The 17,036-nt window shown below is 47.0% G+C and overlaps 2 protein-coding genes across 2 annotated transcripts in view; both read right to left on the bottom strand.

The window, feature by feature from the left end:
* The window catches only part of LOC142464294 (uncharacterized), a 566,786-nt gene that overhangs the window by 164,796 nt on the left and 384,954 nt on the right, over positions 1 to 17,036 (bottom strand). The window contains exon 8 of the mRNA XM_075567766.1: positions 9,903 to 10,988. Within this exon, the coding sequence (XP_075423881.1) occupies positions 9,903 to 10,988 (1,086 nt within the window). The remainder of the gene's footprint in view (positions 1 to 9,902; positions 10,989 to 17,036) is intronic.
* Positions 1 to 17,036, bottom strand: part of LOC142464298 (uncharacterized) — a 429,853-nt gene that overhangs the window by 410,721 nt on the left and 2,096 nt on the right. The gene's annotated exons all lie outside the window — the stretch shown is intronic.

Raw genomic sequence — 17,036 nt, 5'->3', positions numbered from 1 at the left:
GCAGATACTGTACATTCTTTGTTTGTTTGTTCAGTGTTATTTGGGCCAGATCAGGGAAGATAAGAAGTTGAAAATGATCTCGTTCAATCTTTGGCATGGACCTAGCAGCTCTCAATATTTCCTCTTTGGCATAAAAATAGTGTAGGCGGACGATCACATCTCGTGGTTTTGCCAGGTCAAAGTGTTTAGGCCTAGGGAGTCTGTGTGCTCTATCCATCTGGATTTTTTTTTTTATTACTTAAGTTTTTATTGAGCATTTTCAAACATACAAAATAAGGTAAACACAACATATTACACAAAAGAAAAGGGGGATACAGTAATACAAATAAAATGGCTGTGGAATAATAGAGAGGAGGGAGAACGGGGGAGGGGGTAGCATTTGTACCAATATCGCACTGTATTCAACAATTTAAATACCACATGTATCACTCTGTTCAAAGTATTCTAGTCTATATATGGGGATATACCTGCATGACGTAACCAAGGAGCCCAAATATTAGAGAATTGCGAGGTAGAGCCGTTCAGATAGGCTGAGAGTTTTTCCATATAGACTATATGCCAAATTTTGTTGTTTATTTGATTTAAGGATGGGGGGGCCGGTTGTTTCCAATTTTTGGCAATTGTACACCGTGTAGCGTTTAAAATTTGGGATATTACTCTAGCTTTTTTTTTGGAGATATTAGCCATTGGTTTTCCTAGCAATATATATACTGGGTCGTGTGGGACAGAGATTTCTAGTATCTTGTGTATTAAGGTGAACACTTCCATCCAGGTTTGTTGGATTTTGGGGCATGACCAGAATATGTGCAGTATACTCCCCACTTCACCACAACCGCGCCAGCACAGAGGGGAAACGCCTGGGAGAAAAGAGTGCAACCCTGGCAGGAGTCATGTACCATCTGAATATTAACTTGTAAATATTCTCCTTAATTACAACGCATGATGAGTTTTTGGAAGCAGTTTCCCAGATGTCTGTCCAGGTATCGAGATCTATACAGACGTTAAGATCCTTTTCCCAGGATACCATATAGTTATCGGGGGTTTGGTTGTTCTTGGTAGAGGATAAACTGTGATATATTCTAGAGATAGTGCCCTTTGCGTGGGGTTGGTATAGACACCAGTCCTCAAACAAAGTCAAATCATGGGTTCGACCTGGTTTGTAGACTGATTGGATATAGTGCCTAACCTGTAGAAATCTGAAGAATTCAGAGGAGGGGATATCGTGGTTTGTTTGTAGCGAAGCGAATGGGGGGACTTTCCCTTGGGTGAGGATATCCTTGACTCTTGTGAGTCCTTTTTGAATCCAGGTATGGGAGTGCGGGTTTCCTGAGTAAAAAGGAAGGGAAGGGTCCGAGAATAGTGGTTGCATAAGGGAAGGGGAATCGGTTAGTTGGAACTTGGTTTTGAGGGAGTCCCAGAGATTACAGGCAAAGGATATCACCGGGTTCTTGTAGGTCTCAGGTGGTCTAGACTTTTTGTTGAGCCAGAGGAGATTTTTTATTTTACACGGGGAACAAATCAGGTCCTCTATCTCGACCCACCTCCTCTCGGTTGGGTTTGAATGCCAGCTAATGAGTTGCCCTAACTGTGCGGCTCTATAGTAGTTTTGTAAGTTCGGGAGAGCTAAGCCTCCTTCTGATTTGGATTTATAAAGAATATCTCTACGAACTCTGGGTCGCCTATTTTGCCAGACAAACTTCAAAATTTTCTTCTGTATATTGTTTAGGTCTTTCTGACAGATTTTAACCGGAAGAGTTTGGAAGAGATAGAGGAGTCTGGGTAGAATATTCATTTTAATGGTGGTTATTCTCCCAAACCAGGATATTGTATATGGATTCCAAGTGGTTAAATCCTTATCTATCTGGACGAAAAAGGGTTTAAAATTTGCGTTGTATAAAGTCGAGTAATCTTTTGTTAATTGGACCCCTAGATATTTAATATGGTTCGAATTCCATTTAAAGTCGAAATTTAGTTGGAGTAATTTTACTAATTCTTTAGGGAGATTTAAGCTAAGGGCCATGGATTTGGAATGATTAATTTTATAACCTGAAAGGGAGCCAAATTCTGACAGGTCATGAAAAAGGTTAGGGAGGGATGTAAGAGGTTTTGAGAGCGTCAATAGTATATCATCCGCAAAAAGAGCTATTTTGAATTCTTCCTGACCAACAGGAATACCCGCAATATTGGGGTTCATCCTTATCCGGCATGCTAATGGTTCTATGGCTAAGGCAAACAACAGAGGTGAGAGCGGACAACCCTGTCTAGTTCCATTTGATATTGAAAAGGGGTCAGATAAGGAGTTGTTCGTCCTCACCATGGCCGTTGGTGTGGAGTATAGTGTGTTTATGCTGTTTAGAATTTTAGCTGTGAATCCCATCTGCGAAAGCGTAGCTGACATAAACTGCCAGTCTAATCGATCGAACGGTTTTTCTGCGTCTAAAGAAAGTAATAGAGATGGGCACTTTGTGTTTTGTGCTTCCTGTATTAGATTCACTGTCCTCCTAGTGTTGTCAAGGGCTTGTCTGCCCAGAACAAACCCCACCTGTTCCGGATGAACCAGTTTAGGGAGGATATTATTTAATCTGTTGGCTAAGATCTTTGCATAAAGTTTTAGATCAGTATTTAACAATGAGATAGGTCTGTAGTTAGAGCACAGCAGAGGATCTTTCCCCTCTTTTGGGATTACCACAATGGTAGCGCGAAGCATATCCCTAGGAGGGGGAAGGCCTAGTAGCATCTCATTAAATACTTTGGTAAGAAATGGGAGGAGCATTGTGGAATATTTCTTGTAATAAAGATTAGAAAATCCATCCGGACCAGGGGCCTTCCCAATTTTCAGGGATTTTATGGCGTCCATAATTTCCAGGGGCTCTATAGTTTTTTCGAGGTTTATGATATCGTTCGGATCTAGGGTGGGAAGTCGGCATTCTGCTAGGTAATTTCGAATCTTTATTGCTCTTTTGTTTTTAGCCGAGTCTCCCTTTGGGCCTGGTAGGTTGTATAGGGATATGTAATAGTCTTTAAATGCGTCGTTTATAATTTTGGGTTGGTGGGATACTGAGAAATTTTTAGTGTGGATGTTGTGAATTTTAGCTCTAGCTTGTTTTTGCTTTAATTTGCGTGCCAGCATTCTATCAGCTTTATTACTTTTTTCGTAGTATTTCTGTTGGGTCCATCTTATAGATCTTTCTGCGTTTGACACCAACAAAAGGGTTAGTTCTCCCCTCACTGTGATTATCTGCCTGTAGTTTTTTCGAGATGGGTTTGATTTATGAATAAATTCTAATTCTGATAGTTTTTGTTTTAGTGTTTCAATTTGTTTTGTTTTTTCTTTTTTTTCCCTGAGAAGCCAGGGCCATCAGTTTGCCTCTTATCACTGATTTGTGGGCCTCCCAAAGGGTAAAAGAGGAAACCTCTGAGGTATTGTTTAATTCAAAGTATTGGGCCAGTTCTTTTTCTATTAGTTGGAAATTTTGTAGGTTCAGTAGTAGGGATTCATTCAAGGACCACGACCTTGTAATATTTTTGGGAGTGAGGCCTACTAGTCTGGTTATAAGCGTAGAGTGGTCTGACCAAGCAGAGGGGGCAATTACTGCTGAGGAAATGTTATCGCTAATTTGTTGGTCTATTAGGTAGTAAATTCAAACCGAATAAGCCTCAGCACCATCCCCCTGCGCCCAGGACACCACCAGGACTGTTGCCCCTGCACTGCTCTACTGGACTTATATATCCCTATATGTAAGTTTTTACTTGTTATTTATCAATTTGTTTCTATTAAATCTTGACCCTTGGTGCGCTCTTGTGTTTCATTGTCTATTAGGATATAGTCAATTCGAGAATAGCTATTATGGGGGTGAGAGAAAAAGGAGAAATCCTTTACATTGCTATTAACTAATCTCCAGGAGTCTACCAACAGTAGATCCTTGGTCATAGATACAAGTCCCCGGGTAGAGGGAACTATTTTTTGTGGTGGGGGGGACTGGGGGATTTATCTAGATTTGGGTCCATAATTGCGTTTAGATCTCCTGCTAAAATTAAAAGGCCTTTCTGGACAGAGAGAATTAAATTTGTTAGTTCCTGGAAAAAGGATTCTTGGTTTTCGTTAGGGGCATAAGTGTTGACTATTGTTATATCAGTGGAGTCCAGTGACCCTGTAATAATTAGAATTCTCCCAGCGAGATCACTTTTAATTTTATCTACTTTGAAGTTAAAATTTTTATGGAAAAGTGTCGCTACGCCATTTTTTTTCGTGGGAGCTGATGAGTGGTAGACTAGGGGGTAGTCATTGCTGAACAGCAGTGACTGATCCTCCTTTTTCAAGTGAGTTTCTTGTAGCAAGATTATATCTCCTGCCAGTCTTTTGGCTTCCGATAGAGCAATACGTCTCTTTCGGGGGGTGTTTAAGCCCTTGGTGTTTTGGGATATTATATTAATCGGCATGGTGGAGGTTCGAGGATTTATAATACAAATGAACAGAGTGATAACTTACATATAGTTGAAGAGTCGGTACATCCGTCTTCGGAAACGATCTGGTATGAGAACATATACAACGAGAGATATACATATTATAACATGGTAGTGACAAATGCTTGCAAAACTTGGAGGGGAGGGATAGAGAGGGAGGGGTAAACCGAGGACCCCGGCTTCCAAACATTGTTTGGGGGGACCAGCCATAGTGGAACCCGTGATGTGAGTCTCTCGCACTCACAGGTTAAATGAACATGAGGGGGGCGGGCAGTGGCCCAGCGGCTCGACGCCGCAGTGCTCCTTTGTTTAGGAGCTAAGCTGTCGAAAAGGGAAAACAAAATCACCCCAAAGAATACGGGGTGGGTTGTGTGTGTGATCTTACACATCAGGGAAATAAAAGCAAGAATGGGGGGCATTGATCGTTATAACTGTTTACATCAACATATCCTTTCTCAATTTTAGAAACATTAAGTAGGGTTGACTGGCAGCTATAGTTTGGCAGACTCTGCATTCGTAGTCTACAGGGGGAGAGGGATAAATAACATGGAGAAAGTTACCTAAAACGTAACCTTTAATATTTTAGCCTGTAATAAAGAATTGGTAGCTGAACTTTGGGGGACCAATTCTATTATAGACAACATATAGACTTATATTACACATACACTTTTATCTAGAAAACAGTTCCAAACAAACATTGTATATCAGTCCCTTTAAGTGTTTGGCTTAGTTCAAACTGATTATCAAACTTTGAATGACTCGAACTTGTGGGTAACTTGGGAGAACAGTTTCACAATGGAGAAGGAAATACCTAGATTTTGGGACTAGTACGTTCTAGAAACTAGAAAACTCGGTAACTTCTTGATGTGCAGGTTGTCGTGGCCGTTGTGGCTTGCTCGAGTTGGTCGATGTGTTCCAGGTACCACAACCGTTGGTTAGTTTTTAGGTAGGTTACTGGAGTGGGCCATGTCTCGATTAGTACCTTAAGTCCAGACCACGCTTTGGCTTGTCTGCCATCTTAACTGGGTGTTAAGTAAGTATCCAGCTCTAGTTCTTCAAGTGGGTTGGGTCTTTGCTCGGCCAGATGTTGGTGTTTTCACCCATGCCTGGCGTTGTGCCTTGGGTGAATGACGTGGCCTTTGAGAGGCCTCCGGATCCTCTGGTTCGAGTAAGCCCAATGATTGTAGTTTTTCCTCACCTTCTTCTGGTGAGAGTAGAATGTACATCGTCTCTTGATGAGTGAACAATATTTTGCACGGGAAACCCCAGCGATAGCGGATTTTATTGTTCCGCATTGAGTTGGTTATCTGTGCGAACATTCTCTGCTTGTTTAGCGTGGTTTGAGCCAAGTCCGGGAAGATGAGGAGTGGAACGTTATCCTGCTCTATCTTTGGGGTGGTTCTAGCGGCTCTCAATATTTCCTCTTTAATACGGAAATAGTGTAGGCGTGTGATCACGTCTCATGGTTTTGCTGGATCTAGGCCTTTCGATCTAGGAAGCCTATGGGCTCTGTCCATCTGAAGTTTTTCATCCGATGTTTCGGGTAACAGGGACATGAAAAGCCGAGTGAGATATGCGTCCAGTTGGGCGTTGTCCACTTCTTCCGGGATACCTCTGATCCGCAGGTTATTGCGTCTTGACCGGTTCTCCGTATCTTCCAGTTTATCGAAAATCGTTTTGACTTGAGTTTTTAATTCCTCGATATCTTGCGCTTGGGTCTCCTGTGCAAGGGCGGTGTTATCCACCTTCTCCTCCAAGTCCACAATGCGGTCTCCTATGGACGCAATCTCCTCTCTGATGCTGCGGCGGAAGCTCTGCATCTCAGAGTGGAAAGAGCTTTTTAGTTCTTGTACAAACACCATCATTTCTTTGCGGGTAAGTGGGGCGTCCGTCTCTTCTCCAGAGTCTAGATCTGAGTCTGCGTCTCCGCCTGCGGTAGACGCTTCTTGATCTTTGGTATTTTGTTTTTGAAAGAAAAGGAATGCCTCACGCCGGGCCGCCGTTTTTTTTTGTTTAGTGGATGGCATGTTTGTTGTTTTTACTTAGTAAGTTTTTGGCTTTGAATAGAGCTGAGTATATTTAGGGGATGTAAAAAATAAAAAAAATTAAGTTGGAATAAGCCCCCTCATTCCAATGGAGTCCTGATCACACACACATTGGAACCAGTGCCATGATTGCTTTTTATTGAGCCTTTGTTCTTTGGCACCAGTGGGAGGTTTATAGAAGACTAGCTGATATACCCGGCGTTGCCCGGGCGTGGAAGGGCAGGGGGCATGGAGTGGAAGGGCGGGGGGGAGGGGCGTCGAAGGGTGGGGGAGGGCCAAGGGGCGTAGAAGGGTGGGGAGGGCAAAGGGCACGGGGGCAAAGGGCAGGGAGGGGCGGGGGGCAAAGGGCAGGGAGGGGCGGGGGGGGGAAAGGGCAGGGAGGGGCGGGGGGGGAAAGGGCAGGGAGGGGCGGGGGGGCAAAGGGCAGGGAGGGGCGGGGGGCAGGGAGGGGAGGGAGGGGCAGGGCAAAGGGCAGGGAGGGGCAAAGGTCAGGGAGGGGCAGGGCAAAGGGCAGGGAGGGGCAAAGGTCAGGGAGGGGCGGGGCAAATGGCAGGGAGGGGCAAAGGGCTGGGGGGGCAGGGGACATAGGGCTGGGGGGCAGGTGGCAAAGGGCTGGGGGGCAGGGGGCAAAGGGCTGGGGGGCAGGTGGAGGGTGGCAGGGGGCAAAGGGCAGGGGGCAAAGGGCAGGAGGGCAGGGGGCAAAGGGCAGGGGGAGGGAGGGCAGGGGGCAAAGGGCAGGGGGGGCAGGGGGCAAAGGGCTGGGGGGGCAGGTGGCAAAGGGCAGGGGGGGCAGGTGGAGGGTGGCAGGGGACAAAGGGCAGGGGGAGGGAGGGCAGGGGGCAAAGGCCAGTGGGAGGGAGGGCAGGGGGCAAAGGGCAGGGGAGGGCAAGGGGCAAAGGGCAGGGGGAAAGGGCACGGGGAGGTAGGGCAGGGGGAGGGAGGGCAGGGGGCAAAGGCCAGGGGGCAAAGGGCAGGGGGGCAGGTGGGCATCAAAGGGCAGGGGGAGTCAGGGACGCGTTTAATAACCCATTCCCCTGCGTTTACTCACCTTGCACATGGCCGCGCTCCTCCTCTTCCTCCGGGTACCGGCCGCCCTCCTCCTCCACCTCGGGCTCCTCAGCGGAGAGGCTGAGACGCTCCGGTGAGGAGGTGCTGTGCCTTTCGCGGGGAGAGGCGGAGACAGCCGGAGGAGCGGCCTCTGGGACGGGGAGCGAGCGGCCTGTGTGAGGGGAGAGCCGCAGAGACCGTGCTCTGTGTGTGTGTGGGGGGATAAGTGGGGGGGGGTGAGCGGGGGTGGTGAGCGGGGGGGAGGGAGGGAGAGGGGGGTGAGCGGGCGGGGGGGGGGGAGAGCGGGGGGTGAGCGGGTGGGGGGTGAGGGAGAGCGCCGGGTAAGGGAGTGGCCTATGGGTGGTGAGAGCCGTGGGGAGCGCTCTCGGGGATGGTCAGCTGGGGGAGCGGCCTATGTGAGGGGAGAGCCGCAGAGAGCGTGGTGTGGTGTGTGTGTGTCTCCGTCTCTCCTTTGGCCCATCACTCCGCCTCAGGCCAATGAGAGGTGTGCGGGGGCGGGAAGGCCAACGGAGCAATCTCATTGGCCTGGCCCAAGGTCCAATGGGATTGCCGCTAGGGACAAAGGGAGGGACACATGGAGACACATACAGACACAGAAACATGACGCTTTCAGAAATATATAGTAAGATGTTGGGGCTCACAATAAGGGTAAGTTGTAGGGGAGGGAGAGTGAGTGGTTTTCATTAGCACTTTCAGATGTATTGAGTGCTGTGGGTGGACCAAGATGGCCGCCATCCACCTCCCAGCACTGTTTGTGCAGGCTGGGTGGACCAAGATGGCCGCCAGCCGCCTCCCAGCACTGTTTGTGCAGGCTGGGTGGACCTTGATGGCCGCCTGCTGCCTCCCAGCAGGGCTGCACTGAATGGTGAGTCTCTTTCCCTTTGATTACCCCCCCTCCCAAGGAGCTCACAGGGCCCCGGAGCCACACAGGAAGGTACCTGCTCCGATCAAGCTCACCTCTGGTCAGCAGCCGACAGATCACGGGCGCGTGGGGATGGTTGTGTGAGGGAGTGGGGGGGGCGGCGACCCCCCCCCCCCCTGTCTGCTGCAGCAGCGCACCTCTGGCCTGCAAGGTTAGGCGCAGTGGTGGTCGGGAGAGGGCTATGGTAAGTCCCTGCCTTTTGATTGCGGGGTTCCCCCCTACCTCCTTCTCCTTTGTGGGGCTCTGAGATCGGTGGTTTACCTCTGCCACGCGATCCCGGCGGCCATCTTGGATCACCCAGGAGGCGAAGGGGGACCCGTGGGCAGTTGAATTTCTCCCGATTTCTCCTGATTATCACGGTTGGGGCTGTCCAGAGACCCCTCCGTCTGTCTCCCGGACCCGTGAGTGGCATTTTTAATTTTTTATCCCCGATTTTAAGGGGTTTTCTCCGACTCTTGTGTTGTTTTTTTGGGAGAGCAGAGCAATCTGCGGCTGACTCGCTCAGCCTCCTGGCCACGCCCCTATCCATCTGGATTTTATCTCCTGCTATTTCTGGTAGGAAGGATGTATAAAGAAAAGGGAGGCCTCCTGCGGGGCCTTACATTTTTTTGATTGCTTGTTGATGGTTAGCAAGTTTTTATGTAGAATTAGAGCTGAGTTTACAATTATTCACTTGACTTTTTCTCCATGCTTTTCCTTCCCCCCCCCCCCTTCCCTCTCCCACTTTTGATTTTATAGTGGGAGCTTTTGACTCATCCAAACATCTAACACCCCCCCCCCCCCCCCCCACCAAGGGCGACCCAAGGGAGTGTATGCAGTGTATGAAGCCCAGACCCAGGCCTCTCTGCTTGTCTCCACAGTTTGTGCTTGTTAGACTGATCAATCACTTAAACAGGCTTTACTCCCTCTGTTCATTAGAGGCCAATGTCAAGTAGGTGTTGAGGTTCAAGTCAAGGGGGGAGGGCGCTTTTTATTAACAGACTTTTTCCCTTCCGTGTAGGGGAGGAAGGGTGTGCTCAGTGTGTACCTGGTCTTCTGCAAGCAGATTCCAAATGTAGATATCCTCCGCCCTACACGCGCTCCTCCTCAACTCTCCAGGCAGTATGCTTCTCCCGAAAAAAACAAGGGAATATCTCAGTCCCCAATGCTGCTTATTCGGTTATTTTTTTTAAGGAGGTAAGTGTCCCTTTTTTTTCCGGCCACGACCTGGAGCTCACACGCTGTGCGTATCCCTTGTCCCACTGTCAGCCACGCACCCCTATTTTGTGTTTTTTAATGGTAGCTTGTAAATTTTCACATTAAAAGTTAAAGGGAGGCAACACTAAGTGAATTATCTTGTGTTTAAAAAGATTTGATTTTTACTAAAGCTTTTCCCATATTCAGAGCAATTATAGGGTCTCAGCCGTGTGGATTCTTTGGTGTTTAACAAGATTTGATTTATCACGGAAGCTTTTCCCACATCCAGAGCAGTTATAAGGCTTCACCCTGGTGTGGATTCTTCGGTGTGCAACAAGATTTGATTGATTACTGAAGTTTTTCCCACATTCAGAGCAGTTATAGGGTCTCAGCCCTGTGTGGATTCTTTGGTGTTTAACAAGACTTGATTTATCGCTGAAGTTTTTCTGACATTCAGAGCAGTTAAAGGGTCTCAGCCCTGTGTGGATTGTTTGGTGAATAACAAAATGCGAATTGTTACTGAAGCTTTTCCCACATTCAGAGCAGTTATAGGGTCTCAGCCCTGTGTGGATTGTTTGGTGTCTAACAAGACTTGATCTATCTCTGAAGCTTTTCCCACATTCAGAGCAGTTATAAGGCTTCACCCCTGTGTGGATTCTTTGGTGTGCAACAAGACTTGATTTCTGACTGTAGTTTTTCCAACATTCTGAGCAATTATAGGGTCTCAGCCCTGTGTGTATTCTTTGGTGTGCAGCAAGACTTGATTTTTTACTGAAGTTCTTCCCACATTCAGAGCAATTATAGGGTCTCAGCCCTGTGTGGATTTTTTGGTGTGCAACAATGTCTGATTTCTGACTAAAGCTTTTCCCACATTCAGAGCAGTTATAGGGTCTCAGCCCTGTGTGGATTCTTTGGTGTACAACAAGATTTGATTTACAATGGAAGCTTTTCCCACATTCAGAGCAGTTATAAGGCTTCACCCCTGTGTGGATTCTTTGGTGTGCAACAAGACTTGATTTCTGACTGAAGTTTTCCCCACATTCAGAGCAGTTATAAGGTCTCAGCCCTGTGTGGATTCTTTGGTGTGCAACAAGACTTGATTTATTTCTGAAGTTTTTCCCACATTCAGAGCAGTTATAGTATCTCAGCCCTGTGTGGATTGTTTGATGTGTAACAAGATTTGATTTCTGACTGAAGCTTTTCCCACATTCAGAGCAGTCATAAGGCTTCACCCCCGTGTGGCTTCTTTGGTGTCTAACAAGAGTTGATTTGTAATCAAAGTTTTTCCCACATTCAGAGCAGTTATAGGATTTCTTCCGTGTGTAGATTATTTGCTGCATAACATTACCATATTTCCCACTGTTGGTTTTCATGTCTCTGGTCTTTAAACCCTCTCTTTGTCTTGTCTGGTAGTATGGTGTGTAAGTTTAGTAAAATGCTGTTGATGTATAGGAATGCTCTGCCGAGATTCTTGTAATCTTCTTTCAATCTCCCACCTGGATCCCAGTGTATGTGGTTGCTGCATACACTGCAAAGGTACAAACACCATAATTGTACCAATCTAAACACTTAGCAAATAAAACGGTTTGCCATGAGGCAGGGGAATAAATACAAATTAATTCCCTCTAACTGGGGGAATAGGACAACCAAGGGACGTACCTTTTGGTTGTGAAGCAGGGGGACATATGTATTGTAAGTACATTTTGGGTTAACCCCTCACTTCCCAGACGGTGCCTAATGGGGGTGACCCCTTTATTACTCGCTTGGCACCCCTCCCCCGTCAGTCACGTGACGGCCCTTGAACCAATCAAATTGCCGAAAACATGCGACGCCGACGAAATATAACTTTCGCAGTCACCCGTCGTGTCGCCAACGCCATCGACGGCACTATAGGCACAGCCTAGAGCACTATATATTCCAGGCTGCCCCTGCAGTAAGTGTATAGTGATACCCACAATACAAGGTACTTTGAATGTTCATTTCTCAGAGGGGGACCCTCTTCTCCCCATTCTATCCCTCCCCTCCATTCTTTCCCTCCCCCCACCCTACCATTCTCTACCTCCCCCTTCCCTTTATTCTCTCCCTCTTCCCTCCATTCTCTCCCTCCCCCCTTCCCTCCTTCCCCCATTCCTCCGTTCTCACCTTCCCTGCATCCCTCCTTCCTCCCACAATACCTCCCCCTCCCTCTATTCTCTCCCTCCCACCTTCCCTCCATTCTCTCCCTCCCACCTTCCCTCTATTCTCTCCCTCTTCCCTCCATTCTCTCCCTACACCCTTCCCTCCCTCCCTCCCCCATACCTCCATTCCCTCCCTCCCCCATCCTCTCCAAACCCCCTGCTCTCATCCAATACTGTCCCTCTCTCCCCATTCGCCGTCTGTCCCTCTCTCCCCATTCGCCGTCTGTCCCTCTACACCCATTGGTTATTGAAGGTTCATATAACCCTGCTGAGTGCTTGGAAATCAAATTTCCATGTCTCTCCAAGCGCTGAGCGTGTACGTGCGCGTGGCCGTACTTATTGGGAAATCACTGAAGTGATCTCGTCAAGCGTTCTCCGTGACAGCATGGCCGCAGCATAAAGTTGGAGTGCAGTCTAGTGTAGATAAGGCCGCGCTTATAGTGCTGGCGACACGACCGACGACGTCGTCACTGGCGAAAAGTTGTAATATCATTTTTAGCGACGTCGCTGGCAACAAGGCCAGTGACGTCACTAAAAAGGGGCGGGCCGCGCAATTTGATTGGTTTAGAGACAGTCACGTGGCGACTGTCTCTAAAAAAATCTAATTTACCCGGCGTCAAAAATTTGGGTCGCTTCGTCGCCGTGACTAAGTGCTTGCGACGGAGTCCATGTATTTGTTTCGGAGCGCCGTCGCAGGGCACTATAATTGTAGCCTTAACGTATGCTATTGTCTGCTTGTTAAAAAAAAAAAATCTGCACATTTAATAAACCAGTGGGGTTTTTCTCCCAATTTTTTTTTTTTAAATTAATGACCCTATTTCCTCGATTCTAAGACGCACCATTTTTCCGATTTTCACGTGTCTGAAATTGGGGTGCGTCTTAGAATCGATGAATTAAAAAAATAATGTTAAAACAAGTGTCTGTAGCACTAACCCCCTCTTTTCACTTACCATGTTTCAGGAGAGGTCCCAAGTCAATGGAGGACAAAGCGGGCAGCGGGTGTGTGATGGGAGTGGTCCCAAGTCTGCAGGTGAATGAAGACAGCGGGCGGGTGTGCGGCGGTGGCAGGAGATCATAATAGCAGGAAAGCTGAGCAGGAGTAGAGTGGCATAGAGGAACGGTTTGGGAGGTGCACACTGTAATCGGAAGTCAGACACCGGTTAATTTCCGGTGTTACAGTGTGCACTTCCCAAGCTGTTCCCCTACGCCACTCTGCTCCTGCTTAGCTCTCCTGAAATTATGATCTCCTGCTGCTGTTGCTGCCACCACACGCCCGTCCGCTGTCTTCTTATCTTCATTCACCTGCAGACTTGGGACCTATCCCGCCGCACTCCCGCCCGCTGTCCATCTTCAACCATCTGCAGATGTGGGACTTCTCCTGCTTCCACCGCCCGCTTCATCCTCCACTGACATGTGACCCCTCCTGAAACATGGTAAGTGAAAAATTGAAAAAGTAATTTTCCTCGATTATAAGGGCCAAATCGATGGTGCGTCTTACAATCGATGGCGTCTTACAATCGAGGAAATACGGTAAATCAAGGGTGCGTCTAAGGGCCGTTATATAGTGTGTCCACGCGCGACTGTGCCGCACGCTTTTTGTGTGTATGCTGTGAGCGACTGGGATGGAAGGTAATGTGTGTGTGTGTGTATATGTGTGGGTGTGTATATGTGTGTGTATAGATTGTGTGAGTTAAAATGTATTAAATCATATTTAAGAAGAAAAAAAAGACGTATAAATAAAAAACATTTTTATTGCGCAGCTTTGACACAGACACACACAAAATCATTATTTTCCTCATCTTCTCCCTCGTCGGCCGGCTCCAGGCTCACTGCCGTGCGCGCACGCAGACCTATTATAGAACGGCTGACTAACCACAGCCATTTATAACCGCCGCGCGTGGCCACTATATAACAGCCCTTAGAATCGATGGCGTCTTACAATCTAGGAAATAGGGTTCTTTAGCAAAAGCTAGAAATTGGGATAAGGTAATAAGTATTGTGTGAAAAAACACATGGAACGGTTACAGTGTTCTCCCCAGCTGAAACATCAGGGCAGGTGAATAAATATAGAGGGATAGTGGCTGCATATATATTAGGGCCCAGATTTACTATCAGGACATAGTATGGGGTTAAGTGATAAACAAAAATTGTGAGGCGCTACTTATGAAGGTGAAATATATATGAATAAAGATAATGTGATAAATTAATATAATAAAATAAAAAATGGCAAACTTTGCTGCTCAACCCTCTTGGGAGAAGATCCAGTTTCTCCTATCTTGAACGGTAAAGAGAAGCTTGTGGGGAGCGCAGGTGTCACCATATATATGTAGGGAAGAAAATATAAAATAGTGTAGTATGTTTAAACAAATACAGCAACCTAAACAGGAATCATGAATGGGACTCACATTCTCCCAGTTGTAATACAGCATTTGAATAGCAAAAGATGCAGTGGGTAGATTCAGCAATGTGCAGGGGGGGTCTTGCTTGTAAACACTCCCTGATGTCAGCAGGACAACCCTCGATGGAATGAAAGAAAGACAACTCTAGTGCAACACTGTATGTTCACTAATGATATATTGAAAAAGGCAATTGATATTGCACTTACATGATCAGCATGTGCTTAGACACATAAAAATCGATGCGCAGCATTGGTGTACTCCATCCACCCCACTCCCGAGGTCGCGTCGCGTCACTTCCGGTCCGGCCCATCGCGTCACTTCCGGTTTCGTCGGCGAGCACAGAATGGATCCACACGGGTTCTGGGGCATGTATGGCACACTTCTGGACTGCTGCAGGTTCACTCAACGCGTTTCGCTGGCGTGGCAGCTTCGTCAGGAGAATGGGAGAATGTGAGTCCCCATTCATGATTCCTGTTTAGGTTGCTGTATTTGTTTAAACATACTACACTATTTTATATTTTCTTCCCTACATATATATGGTGACACCTGCGCTCCCCACAAGCTTCTCTTTACCATAGTATGGGGTTGTCTGAAACCTTTAATTAAAGGTCAAGGTCTTCTTTTAGATCTAGAAAGATAGATGCCAGGTACGCCAGCTTTACAAATTGCAGCGAGGTTACCTGAAATACTAACAGTTACCTATACCCTTGTAAGTAAGACTCACGGGAGAAAACACAAGAACCCCCAAAAATAAAGAGAGAATATAGAAAACCCGACAGCGGAGATAGAAATCCTCCATGCTAAAGCAAAGAGGTCCACAAATGTAATAAACATTTTAATATAAAATATATTAAAACATAACTAGACCATTAATATAACTCGAATTTTTAGGGTTGTATGACACCATATGGCCGTTAATATAGATTTCGATTTAAGTGCATTTCTTTAAACACACCCAATTGGATAGTTCCATTTAGATCTCCATATCTATGTTTTGATCCACATTTCTTTACACTATTCATTATATGTTCCTTTATTACAGAGTATTTTATATGATCCTAAAATGTATTTTCCTTTGTCCATTCTAGTGAATTTGCACCCTAACAATTCGAGTTCTTAATGGTCTAGTTATTTTTTAATATTTTCAATAATATTTGATGTTTATTACATTTTTGGACCTCTTTAATTGTTTAGCATGGAGAATTTAATGTTGTTTTACATATTTATGTATAACCTGACAACGCGATGAAACACATTGCGGCAATGTGTGTGGCCAGCCTGAGCGGCGCTTAGATGTTTGCAGAGCAAGCAAATTTGAATTTGCCGCCTGCAAGCGCGTCACGTGAACGGTTCGCCCTATGAGGGCGAACCAGCTCCGTGACGGTGTGGCTGAGTCGCCAGGCGAGCGCGCACCTAGCCGGCCACAAATCGCCCGGCCGAGCAGGGCGCAGCGCACAAGCGCCAGCGCGCCCTTTCCCTGCTTGGCTGCAGCCTTAGTTGCTATTTTTCTCTATTTTGTACTGCACATTACATATTTCTTCATCCTTGGTGCGCTCTGTGCCTTTTTCTTCTTTTTTTCCTTAATATTATTTAAAAATCACTGTCACTGTGGGTATAGTGCTAAGGTTGTATTCCATTTCATTATAAAAATGGAAGTGGAAAAAAAAAATACAAAGAATGATCAATACCATGATCAATACCATGATCAATACCATGATCAATACCATGATCAATACCATGATCAACACCATGATCAACAATGCAAGCGAAGATAACACAATTTTTAAAAATGATGAAATCAATGTACTTTTGATGGACAATATTTCCCCAATTTCTTTCCAAAATGTATCCTGCATGTGCCGGTCGTGGTATGCCTTGCTCTGCTGATTCCACAATGGCTCTCTTTTAAACACCTCCGAAATTAATTGTTCTATGGTAGAATTATTCAGTGTATAAACTATAAAAGTACCAAACTACCAAAACGCGACACTTGGGCAGTAACCAGGCACAAAAGTTGAGGTTCGCCCTCATTGGTTCAAACTTGTCACATGACGCAGCCATCGCGTCCAAAATCAAATAGATGTCTCCTCAAAATCGAGCCGCTGCCGCACGCAGTATGGCCGGACTGATAGACATGGTTTTTGTTTGCGCAGAGCACACTATCGCACGCACTATGGCGCAGCCTTATTGTATAAATGTGCACGAGTCCGTGGTTGCCATGGTAACACGCATGATGCATCTGTGGTCCCATGGCAACAACACTCGTTATGAGGAGCGGATCTTGCCGTGACGCGACACGTGATGTCACAACCCGAAGCACCGGGAAATCAAGGAGAGACACGGGTCCTCCAGGCTATTTTGAGTCCTGCACACACCTGGGACGGGGTCGGCTTAATGGCGTTTTGGCGCAAGTGGGTGGGAGCACAGTGAAGGGGGAGGGAGAGAGAGGCACAGTGAGGGGGAGAGAGGCACAGTGAAGAGGGAGAGGGAGAGAGGCACAGTGAGGGGGGGAGAGGGAGAGAGGCACAGTGAGAGAGGCACAGTGGGGGGGAGAGGGAGGCATAGTGGGGGGGAGGGATAGAGAGGCACAGTGGGGGGAGGGATAGAGAGACACAGTGGGGGAGGGATAGAGTGGCACAGTGAAGGGGGACGGATAGAGAGGCACAGTGAGGGGGGAGAGAGGCACAGTGAAGGGGGAGGGAGAGAGAGGCACAGTGAGGGGGAGAGAGGCACAGTGAGGGGGAGAGAGGCACAGTGAGGGGGAGAGAGGTGAGGGGGAGAGAGG

This window comes from Ascaphus truei, chromosome 12 (assembly GCF_040206685.1).
Source record: "Ascaphus truei isolate aAscTru1 chromosome 12, aAscTru1.hap1, whole genome shotgun sequence".
Classification (NCBI taxonomy): domain Eukaryota; kingdom Metazoa; phylum Chordata; class Amphibia; order Anura; family Ascaphidae; genus Ascaphus; species Ascaphus truei.
This window is presented reverse-complemented; position numbering and strand designations above follow the sequence as displayed.